General features: G+C 35.7%; 1 protein-coding gene across 1 annotated transcript in view; it reads right to left on the reverse strand.

Annotated features, from left to right (window-relative positions):
• SPTA1 (spectrin alpha, erythrocytic 1) overlaps positions 1–12,415 on the reverse strand; it is a 74,576-nt gene that overhangs the window by 6,693 nt on the left and 55,468 nt on the right. The window contains exons 40-44 of the mRNA XM_045547035.1: positions 7,019–7,117; positions 6,156–6,318; positions 5,483–5,559; positions 2,455–2,664; positions 659–955 (exon numbers count right to left, since the gene is read on the reverse strand). Of these exons, the coding sequence (XP_045402991.1) occupies positions 659–955; positions 2,455–2,664; positions 5,483–5,559; positions 6,156–6,318; positions 7,019–7,117 (846 nt within the window). The remainder of the gene's footprint in view (positions 1–658; positions 956–2,454; positions 2,665–5,482; positions 5,560–6,155; positions 6,319–7,018; positions 7,118–12,415) is intronic.

The following is a 12,415-nucleotide window of genomic DNA, read 5'->3' on the forward strand; positions in this document are numbered from 1 at the left end:
ATGTGAAGACAGCTCATGGCACCACTTCACATAAGTATTTTCAGGAGTCTCAAACTAGGCCCAGTAACAAGTAAGCTAGTGATAAAGGCAAATGTCCCTCCTTCTCAATCTTTTTCTTCCCAGTTGAAATTTAATTTAAATAAACATAAAAATGGCCTTAAAGGGAAAGGCAGTAGCAAGAGTTGCCATCTAAAAATGGTGATATTACAGTGAAATTTTTCTGTTAAAATTTTTTATGTTTCAATAATAAACACCATTATGGATAGACAAAAATTACAAATAAGCACATAAAAGGACCATTTTTGAGGTGTGTATAATATAGGGAATGCCTTGGATGGGGGCAATATATAGGCTCTGAATATATATACAAATGTCATGAACTTTTTATAACTCATCACCAGAATCACCTCTTAGAGCTTCTGTTTGCTACCCTGAATAATTATTCAACACCCTGAAGCATGAGACTGCTCAAACTGTGGAGCATACGGTATACCTATTATAAACATATTTCCCAATATTTTTAGATTATCTTAGCTCATGACTGCTGACCCAGTATAATTAACAGTGATTCTTTCTCAAAAGTCTCCCAACGTAGATAATAAATTAAGTGGTTATGCTTACTGCAGCCAAAGGAAGTTTCTGCTGTGTCCTAAGTTACCTTAATGAGATCAGATAGATGCTTCCAGAACCTTTGCAGCACTTCCACTGTTAACCAGGTGTAAGGGCTAGAGGGCACATTTAAGGCCTTAATCTGCTGGTCTAGCTCCAGTAAATAGTTGAAGTCTACTTGAGCTCCATCCAAGGAGGCCAAAAAGTCCTTGTGGTCCTTCTGTAACTGCCGAATCTCATTCAGGTCGACACAGTGTACAGGTTCTGACAAGTCCTCTTCGGCATTCTCACACCAGTTATTGAAAGCTGAGGCTTTGTGTGCAAATTCCATGAATAGCTCCTCGGCCTGCAGAGAAAATAAAAAGACAGCTCTATCTTTCCCAATAAAGCCTCTCAGCAAAAGAGAAGATTGAGAATAAAAATAATACTGTCTTCAAATATTTGCAGGGTCAACAATGTAAAGGGCAGGACTAATGCCAATGGGGACCATGTGATCAGATGAACAGACATGCAAGTTAGAGGTACAAGCTCTGGTCCTGGCATTTTCTCACTGTGTGAAATTGGTCAAGTCTCGTCATTTACAAATCAGGAGGTTGAATGACTTCCAACATTATTTCAGCTCTAAGATTCTAAGAGTGGCAAGGGTAGTTTTCAATTATATGATTACTTATTCTAAAGTCTGTGCTCCAATTCTACCTGATGCATAGTAAAGATGCAAAAATAGATGTTGAATGAATGAATGGAAAAATGATTGAATAAACAAACCAGGCAAATCGGTTCTATCCTTTATCCACTTCCTCTTTTTATCCTCTGAGCTTCTGAAGACCACACCCAGCTGACCTCTCTTTGACTATCCTAAGTCATTGTCCTGTCTTTTTTCTAAATCTGGTTCAGGTGCCATCTCATGCCTGAAGCTTTTGAACCACTGCTTAAACCCACTTCCTGCCCTCTAACCTACATCCTAAACAGGAATCTGTGTATTCTTGCATTACTGTCTGGAGTTACCCACATGCTCTGAATAAACACTAAACTGTCTATATTACTGAATGAAAAAAAATAGCATGAACTTGTTCCAAACAGCAGGTGATCAAAAATGGTTTTAAACTTAAAATGCATCACAGATTTTGGGTCAGCAGATTGTACTTCTGAAGGGATTTGTCTTGAGCAAATATGAAAAATATGAGTAATTTCCCCTGCTCTCTGCCTTAACTTGTTGCCAGGCTGGGAAGAATATTTTATTCCTTATATCTATAATGGAACTTAGTGGTTTATACTGCATTTTTAGATCCATTGCCTCTTTTAATAGTAATATCACAGAAAGACAGGAACAGGATGGTAATATTACCCTATTTCCTACATGTGGCAATCAAGGTTCAGAGATAGGTTACTGCAGTGGTATACACAGGGTCTCCCACCTAGGAAAGGGTGATACAAGTTGAAAACATGCTTCATGACTATTTGTCCGGTGCTTTGTTTATTTGAGTTAGAAAAAAGCTCAAGGACAACCTTGTCTGCCAGCCAGTTTTAATTCTGCCTTATACAAGGACCTTCCACCCTTTTGTCTCACCTACTTTTTCCACTATATTTGTCTGGCTTTCATCTCAAGTCAACTGCATGACTGATAAATGAATCTGAAAAAAAAAGAATCTTTCTATTAACCTAAAAAAGAAAACGAATTACTTCTTGCTCAGTAAGAAAGTCTTCCTGACCCCTTTTAATGCACTAATATGTTTGTAGATTAACCTAATGGGGTTTCCAGTATCTATAACTGAATTCCATGGCTAATAGACAGATAATAGAGGCCCGATCATGCCTCATCAATTTTTCTTTTTTTTTTTCCTTTACTTTTTGCAGAGGCAACTGTTTATCCAGTAATTTCTGTCTGTGGGCTGCAGAGGCTTCCAGCAACTGCTCCCAGCGCTTCAGCAGGGCAGCGTAGCGCTCCTCGATGGCTTTGGTCTGGCTGTGCTGAGCCACCACCAGCTGGTCTTTCAGGTCCGTGATCTCAGAAAGCCTCTCCTGCTGGAAGCTCTGCAGACTGGCATCCAGTGTGTCCTGAGAAAAACCAGCAGAGAGGTTGTGAACAGGAAACAGTGCCGTTTCCAAGGGGCCATTTACACCTGAGTTCTGCCAGATTTTTATCATAGGCATGATAAAGGCCAGGCAAGAGTTAAGATGATGACCAGGAAAAACAAAATATAATTTAAAGACTTAAGTGAACATTTGGGGATGGAATTAAAGTTAAGTGCCAGTGTATGTATATTTTTATAATTAGATTTTAGGCTAGGTACAAAATCAATATGAAGGGAATATTGGAGCATAATGGGTTTTCCAAATTTTCTCAATCAAAATTAAATATTCCTACAGTATACATCATTTTCAAGACTCTCTTATAACGGTTTTTCTACACTCTGTGTTCTAATTAGTAGCAGGACACTACTGGAGACTTTGGAAGTACACAGACTAAGAAGAGACCTCCTACAGGTGCCAGTTACACAAGTGAATTTTTTTCAGAAATATAAATATCAACATCACAACATTTGGGAAGTTCTACTTCCAGCTTTAACAGAGTGTCTTGTATTTGACCAATTCTCTCTTTGAGAAGAACTTTAACAGCTGGATAAAAGTACAAAGAATCAGCTCTTCGAAAGGAATCAGAATTCAGCTCAGGTAGCTGCTGCTTGAAGGATCAAAATTCCAGAGAGAAGGGGACAGCACTGCAGTAAAAGCAATATTCTCTCTATTTTTCCCTTTGAAGTATAAACTGCACTGGGGGAGAGGCTGAGGAGAAAGCGTTGCTCAGAGATTTTGACAATGTCATGGAGCTAAAGAGACAAAAAGTGGTGCTCCGGAGAACCGAGACAGCCAGGATTTCAGTGGCCATCAAGAGAGAGCTGCAGAAAAGCAAACTCACTGTCCTGCTGTCTTTTCCCCTCAAGGAATTTAAGCTTCTGAAACTATAGAAGACAAAAGTCCTACAAGCCAAGCAGGAACGGTAGCTAAGAATTTAAAAAGCTAAGAATCTAAAATGCCAACTAGAATTTTCAGTATTGTCACAGTGCCAACTTCAGGGCCCGTCAAGTAGGAATAGGAGCAAACCTGGTCAAAGGGCGTTAGCTGAAATCTCTGAAAGTCTCTAGGAACAAACTAAAAACACAAGTTCTAAGAAAAATTGAAACTATGTCTTGAATCATTTCAATCCCTGACCAAAACACAGGGGATTAGACCGGGGGGTGGGGGGTGGGGGGAGTTAAATTATAGCTTTAAACCAAAATTTATGAATTAATTACTTCAAATGTAAATAGACTCACTTTTTCAATAAAAAATTATCAAATCGGATAAAAAAAATACCCAACTATATGATGTTCACAAAAGACACATCTAAAATGTAAAGAGATAATTTTTTTAAACAAAACCTAAAGGATAGAAATAGATATATACTGCAAACACTAAAAGAAAAGAAAGAAAGTTGGTGTAGTATACTGATATCTGAAAAAGAATTTAAGTCAAGAAATGTTATTAGAGAGAAAGAGAAATATTTCATAATTAAAAGTATCAACTCATCAATATGATTTCACAATTCTAAATATCAGCACAATTTTTTGCCAAGCCTCAAAATGTATAAAAATAACAAGGTATTTAAACAACATGATTAATAACCACAATCTGGTTAATAACATAAATCACTATAAAATAATATACACATTCTTTTCAAATGTGCATGTAATATACAGCAAAACAGGACATTTGCTTGATATAAATCAAGCTTCTGAAAAAATATAGAGTATCTTTTAAGAGGGCTAGGTATCTAGGAGGGGCATTTGTGGCCCCATTGGAGTACAGTACATTTGTTTCTTTCCACAGCATTTCTAGAACACTTTGAGTCGTGAACACACACATTGCCTAGGTCTCCATGTGTCTCATGACTGAAGCCAAGCAACACAGCTGCCTATCCCAGAATCCAGGAGGAGAGATTCTTGCAATGGATGCCTAATGAGCTAAAGGCAGATTGGGAAAGAGCAGAACCTGCCTCTTTCCTACATACCCAGGTAAAAATTAATGTCTCTGGTATTCAATTGAAGTGTCATGAATGCCTCACTGTCCCTGGAAAGTTATTGAACATATTCCTCACTGAATTTTTGTGAGGGTTAAATGTGAAAACTTATAAAAAGTTCTTAGCACAGTACTTGTATGAGTTAGTTGCTCAATAAATAAATATCCTTCCTGGAAAAAAATGTAGAATATGTTTTTAAAATACAGTGGAATTAAACTAGATATAAATTTCAGAAAGATAATGAGAAAATTCCCAAATGTTTGGACATTAAACAATATACTACCAAATAACCAATAGGTCAAAGAATAAGTCAAATTAGAAACTACAGAAACTAAATGATAAAAAAAATCACATAAAATTTGTGAGATTCAGCTAAAGCTTAGAGGTAAATTTTTATACTTAAAATCAATATGTTAAAAAAGAAGAATGACTAACATTTGATAATCTAATTATCCATCTCAAATTTTTAAAGACCCATCAAATTAATCCCAAAGAAAGTAAAAGACAATGATTAATATATAAAAATATATTAATGGAATAGAATACACACGAAAACAGAGAAAATAAAAAAGCCAAACATTGGTTCTCTAACAAATGTTGGGCACTTAGCAGCAAGACTAATGAGAAAGAGAGAGAGAGAGAGAGAAGGAAAGAAAAGCAAATTGTCAATATTAGGAAGGAAAAAGGGAACGATATTATAGATGCTACAGACAATAAAATACCCAAATTTAGAAATGAATATTCATGGAGGACTGAGCTTCTGTGAGATCTGGGTCTTGGGCTTCCCTGGCAACTGCCCACACAGCAGCCTGCTCTCACCTGCTTTGCCAGGAAAGGGAGGAAGGCAGTGAGGTCTGCACCATTGCCATTGTTCTTCAGGCTTGCTTCCTTCTCAGCTAAAAAAAAATAAATAAAAAAAGATAATTAATAAGAAGAGAAAGAGAGTTGGTCTTGCATAAGCCATGATAAGTATAAAAAGAATACTGACAGTAGACACCAAGAGAGTTTCCTGACTCTCAAAGTAAGTGGTTCATTGGATTATGAAAGCACCAGGTACCAATGGATTGTTTTTCTAGAGTAAGGCAGGATAAAACGGACTGAAACAGAGCTAGGTCCAAGAGAACTTCTGAATGTTTCATAAAAAACAGGAAAATTGAAGATTAGACATAAATTGTAAGTAAATTGAACATTTTAGTTTATTTCCTAGAATGTTTTGCCATGGCCCTACCTTTCTGAATATCACACATGAAAATCACTAATTCCCCAAAAAATGTGTTCTCTGGAATTACGGTACCTAGTTACCCATCAGCATGCTTATTTGTGTGTGTGTATGCACATGTGAGTGCAGTTGTGCCCAGAAAGGATAGGAGTGGGTAGTGAAGGGAGCACCTCTTTCCAAGCGGTAAGAGAAAAGGTACAAGAAACCATTCTACAAAAGGCAATTTATTAGGATTTCTCAAACCTAAGGGACCCTGGCCCTGACACATCATACCTATCCAGGCCTCCACCATATCAGCCTTCCAGTTAAACTGCTGAAAAGCGTAATCATCTTCTAATTGCAGCTTCCAAGCAGCTATTGCCTTGGCCAGAGAAGGGGTCTTTTCATTCAGAGCCTCTATCTTTGCAGAAATCTTCTCTTTGTTCTGACTTTCTTCCTGCAGTACCAAAGTTGAAGGGGAAGAAGAGAGACATATACTACTGATGAGTGTCCAGGGCTAAAAGTGTGAATTCTTTAGTACCATTTAAAAGCTCTCATCTACCTCATTCCAAACATATAACTACTCTCCTCTAGGTCTAGTATAATTATTTTATTATTCATTCATGTGAAAGGTTATTTCCACTCTTGCATTTGGATGATCTTCTCATGTTTTCCTGCATAAACATGGCTTTCTTAGTTGGTATAAGCTTTTAGAAGGCACAGAAACACCTCAGTTTGGCGGGGGAGGGGGTGTCTTCATATAGCACTTAGATAAATGAGACTTTTTAAAAACAATATTTAAACAATATAATTATTTTCAGATTACAAAGAGATTTCACTGTGGTCCTCCTCCTTACAGGCTTAGAAAGTAATATCTTCAGATTGTATTACTCCATAGCCAAAGCCAGTGATAAGGCCTTTGTAAACAGCATGTTCTGCTCAGAACAGCAAAAATGTTAACAAAGGATTTAAGGAAAGCTGAAAGGTATATGAATAAGAATCTGAAAAAAGAACTTCCAGAAAAGAGCAATTGAGAAGATTATTTTCTAAAAACAACAAAAGGCAGCTTAGAATAGATTATTAAGTTCTAAATATGATTTTTGCACTGATAATGATTCTATATTTGGGCCAATTCTGGAATCCCTGGACTAGCTCACCTTACTTAGGATGTCTTCTCCTTGTGCATACACATTTTGCACTCGGGTCTCGTGGACAGCAAAGTCATTATCCAAAGCTTCATGCTTCTTCAGCAAATTCTGCATAAATGAGTCAGTGAGAATCAGAACAAACAAGACTGGGAAATCTATCTCAACTGACATTCGAGTGCTAATCTAATCACCAGGGTCGAGTCAATTAAATTGATAGATTAAGTGACTGTCCACTTCCCCTGCAACAACTCTACATAATTCCTTTCCCCAAACGCTTCACGTGTTAAAGATGACAATCTTACTGGAAAAAATAGCCAAAGGAATCAAGCAATACTGTTTATAACTTATTATATGATCTTAAGCTTTTTCAGTTTTGAAATGAGGGCATTGATCAAGGTGATATATAAAGATGTCCCCTTATTGAGATTTATATAATCCTATAAAACATTATATCTAGCAAAAAAGTATTAAGTATCAAGGACATCCTAAACTAAGAACTGGGCCTAAATAAGGGGTAAGGGGAACACAGAACTGTTTTTGAATATCACTCCAAATCTTCTCTTTCTGACTGCTCCCTGGAAACATGATGTCTGTGTAGCTGGCAGAATGCAAGAGAAGTGAGGATGAAGCATATGTCCATACCGTTCTCATCACCATGACCACCCACCACTCCACTGCTCCCACTGCTGCCTTAGCCTCCCTCTTGTCATAAAGATGCTCCATCAATTTTTTTTCCTACACAACATAGTGACCCGGGCTAAAGAAGAAACAGAATTCATATGACTATTATACCTTTTCAAAATTACCATTTGAAAATAAAATAATTTTTAATCCAGGGTGGTCTGAGGCATTAAAATAATATGTTATTCATTTTAAAACAAGATGGGCCATGTTATATTTTATGGATCTTTTTGCAGAAACTGTAAATAGAGATTAGAAAGCTAATCTACTTTGTAAGATTGGATGCCTGAATTAACCATGTGTTTTATGTATGTATACTGCATTAAATATGGTCCCTTTAATATCTTTACCTTCTATTTCCAAATAATCAATTCAGAAATGAAAGAAGAGACATTAGAACTGATGCCACAGAAATAAGAAAGGGTCATAAGAAACTACTATGAACAATTATATGCCAAAAAACTGATTAATCTAGAATAAATGGATAAATTCCTAAAATGTACAACATATCAATACTAAATCATGAAGAAACAGAAAGTCTGAACATACCTATAACTAGTATGGAAATTGAATCAGAAATTAAAAACTTCTCAACAAATGAAAGCCTAGGATCAGGTGGCTTCATTGGAGAATTCAAACAAATATTTAAAGAAAGGCCAATACTTCTTAAACATTTTCAAAAAACTGAAGAAGATATACACCCATCCCCTCCCCCCTTCCCCCACCTCTGTCCGATACCGAATTGGTGTTATTCCCAAATGTGCACTTAGGTGATGATCAGGGAAACCAATTTGCTGGTGAGTACATGTGGTGCATATTTTTCCATTCTTTGGATACTTCACTTAATAGAATGGGTTCCAACTCTCTCCAGGAGAACCAAAGAGATGCCATATCACCATTATTTCTTATAGCTGAGTAATATTCCATGGTATACATATACCGCATTTTACTAATCCATTCATGAATTGATGGGCATTTGGGTTGTTTCCACATCTTTGCAATTGTGAATTGTGCTGCTATAAACATTCGGGTGCAGATGTCTTTTTTATAGATGACTCGGGGGGATGGGAGTGGGGGGAGGAGATGCGTGTATACCTACATGATGAGTGCGATGTGCACTGTCTGGGGAATGGACATGCTTGAAGCTCAGATTCGAGGGGAATGGGGGGGACATGGGCAATATATATAACCTGAACTTTTGTACCCCCATAGTAAGCTGAAATTTAAAAAAAGGGGGGGAACTGAAGAAGAGGAAACATTTCTAAATACCTTTTAGAAGACCAGCATTACTCTGATACCAAAGACACTACAAAAAAAGAAAAATATACACAAATATTCTTTATGAATATAGATGCAAAAAACCCTAAATAAAATACTAGCAACTGAATCCTACAGCACATTAAAAGGATCATATACGATGAGCAAGTGAGATTTATCCCTGAGATGCAAGGATGGCTCAACATATGCAAAGGAAAAACTTAAAAAAATACATCATCATCTCAACAGATGCAGAAAAAGCATTTGACAAAATTCAGCACAATTTCATGATAACAGCTCTGCCCACAGCTAACATTATACTCCATGTTGAAAAACTGAAAGGTTTTCCTCTATGATCAGGAACAAAGCAAAGAAGCCCACTCTCCCTACTTCTATTCAACATAGCATTGGAAATCCTAGCCAGAGCAAATAGGCAAGAAAAAGAAATAAAATGCACCAGAATCAGAAAGGAAGAAGTAAAATTGTCTCTGTTGCAAATGACACGATCTTTTATAGAAAATCCTAGAGACTCCATACTAAATCATTAGAACTAATAAACCAATCAGCAACATTACAGGATAAAAATCAACACATAAAAATGAGTTGCATTTCTATATACTAAAAATAAACTATCTGAAAAAGAAGGTAAGAAAACAATCTCTTTTTAAAATAAAGTCAAAAAGAATAAAATACTTAAAAATAAATTTAACCGAGGAGGTGAAAAGCTTATACACTGAAATTTATATAACATTGATGAAAGAAATTAAAGACACAAATTAAAAGACATTCTGTGTTCATAGATTAGAAGATTTAATATTGTTAAAATATTTAACATGCTACCCAAAGTGATTTACAGATTCAATACAATCCTTACCAAAAAAAACTTGGATAGCATTTTTTAAGAAATAGAAAAATCAATTCTAAAATTTATATAGAAACAGAAAAGACAAAGAATAGCCTAATCAATCTTCACAAGGAAGAACAAAGCTGGAGGGAATCACATTTCTTGATTTTAAAATATATTACAAAGCTACAGTAATCAAAATACTATGGTATTATCATAAAGACATAGAATGACCAATGGAAAAAAAATGGAGAACCCAGAAATAAATCCACACATAGAAGGTCAACTGATCTTTGACAAAATTGTCAATAATACCCAATAAAGAAAGGACAGTTTCTGTAACAAATGGTGTTGATAAAACTGGACTACCACTTGCAAAAGAATGAAATTGGACCCTTGTTTTATGCTATACCCCCAAATCAGCTCAAAATTGACTAAAGACTTAAATGTAAGACCTGAAACTGTAAAACTCCTGAAAGAAAACATAGAAAGTTTCATGACATTGATCTTCACAATGATTGTGTGGATATGACACTGAAACTATAGCCAACCAAAACAAAAATAAACAAATGGGACTACATAAAACTAAAAAACTGCACAGCAAAGAAAATAATCAACAGAGTGAAAAGGCAATATACAGAATGAGTTAATTCTTGCAAGGAATTTATCTAATAAGAGGTTAGTGTCCAAAATATATAAGGAACTACTATAACTCAGTACTAAAATACAATAATAAAAATTAATAACTTAATTAAAAATGAGCTAAGGAATTAAATTAGAAATTTCTCCAAAGAAGATATATAAAGTTCCCAAAGGTATATAAAAATGCTCAACATTACAAATCATTAGGAAAATGCAAATTAAACCACAATGAGATATCACATCACACCTGTCAGAATGGCTATAAATAAAAAATAAAATGCAACAACTATTATCAAGGATGTGGAGATACTGGAACCTTTGCACTAATTGGTTGAAGTGTAAAATGGTGCAGCCCTTATAGGAAACAGCATGAACATTCTTTAAAAAATTGAAAATAGAGTTAACATATGATGCAGCAATCCTTTCCTAGATATTTATCCAAAAAGCATTGAAATCAGGATCTTGACAAGATAGTAACACTCTTATGTTCACTGCAGTACTGTTCACGATAGACAAGATGTGGTAACAACCTAAATGTCCATTGACGAATGGATAAAAAATATGTGGTGTATACTTACAATGTAATACTGTTTAGCCTTAAAAAAGAAGAAAGTTCTCCAATATGTGACAACATGGATGGGTTTTGAGGACATTATGCTAAGTGAAATAAGCCAGTTATAGAAAGAACTATAGCATGATTCCACTTATATTAGTTAGTCAAATTCATAGACTCAAAGAATGGAATGGTAGTTACCAGGGACTGAGGAGAGGGCAAAATGAGGTGTTATGAATCATCAGGAATAAATATAAGTCAAACAGGATGAATAAGCTCTAGAGATCTGCTGTATAACAGTGTACCTATAGTCAACAATAATGTGAAGTACACTTAAAAATTTATTAAGAGGATAGATCTCATATTAAGTGTTATTATCACAGTAAAACAAAACCAACAAACACAAAAATTGTCCAATTAGAAAACGAATAAAGGATACAAATACACTTAATAAAAATATAATTATATTAATTATACACTTAATAAAATATACGAACATCAAATAAACACATGAAAAGATGTATAAAGCATCATTAGCCATTAAAATATGCACATTAAAACTACAATGGGCTATCTGTACACACTCATTAGCATGCCTAAAATAAAAATAGTGACAACACCAAATGCTAGGAAGGATATGAAGAAACTACATCACTCATGTATTGCTAGTGGGAGTGTAAAATGACATAGCCCATACAAACTAGGAAACAGTTTGATTTTGTATAAAACTAAACAGGCAGGCCGGGCGCGGTGGCTCACTCCTGTAATCCTAGCCCTCTGGGAGGCCAAGGCGGGTGGATTGCTCGAGGTCAGGAGTTCAAGACCAGCCTGAGCAAGAGTGAGACCCCGTCTCTACTAAAAATAGAAAAAAATTAGCCAGACAACTAAAAATATATAGAAAAAATTAGCCGGGCATGGTGGCGCATGCCTGTAGTCCCAGCTACTCAGGAGGCTGAGGCAGTAGGATCGCTTAAGCCCAGGAGTTTGAGGTTGATGTGAGCTAGGCTGACGCCACGACACTCACTCTAGCCCGGGCAACAAAGTGAGACTCTGTCTCAAAAAAAAAAAAAAACTAAAAAAACTAAACAAGCAGTCACCATGTGGTCCAGTGACTGGACTCCTGAACATTTATCTGAGAAATGAAGACTTATGTTGCATAAAAATATGTACATGAATATGTACAGTAGCTTTTTCATAACAGCCAAAAAGTAGAAAAAGTTCAGATGCATTTCAACATGTGAATGGTAAACTGTGTTATACTCATACAATAACGCTACTTAGCAGTAAAAAAAAAAAATGAACTATTGTCAAACACAGCAACCTCAATTAATCATGAGAGTATTACTGTGAGTGAAAAATCCAGTCTTCAAAAGTCATATACTGTATGATTTAATTTATATAACATCCTTGAAATGAAAAAGTCATAGAA

The sequence above is a fragment of the Lemur catta genome, chromosome 3 (assembly GCF_020740605.2).
Source record: "Lemur catta isolate mLemCat1 chromosome 3, mLemCat1.pri, whole genome shotgun sequence".
In the NCBI taxonomy this organism is placed as follows: Eukaryota; Metazoa; Chordata; class Mammalia; order Primates; family Lemuridae; genus Lemur; species Lemur catta.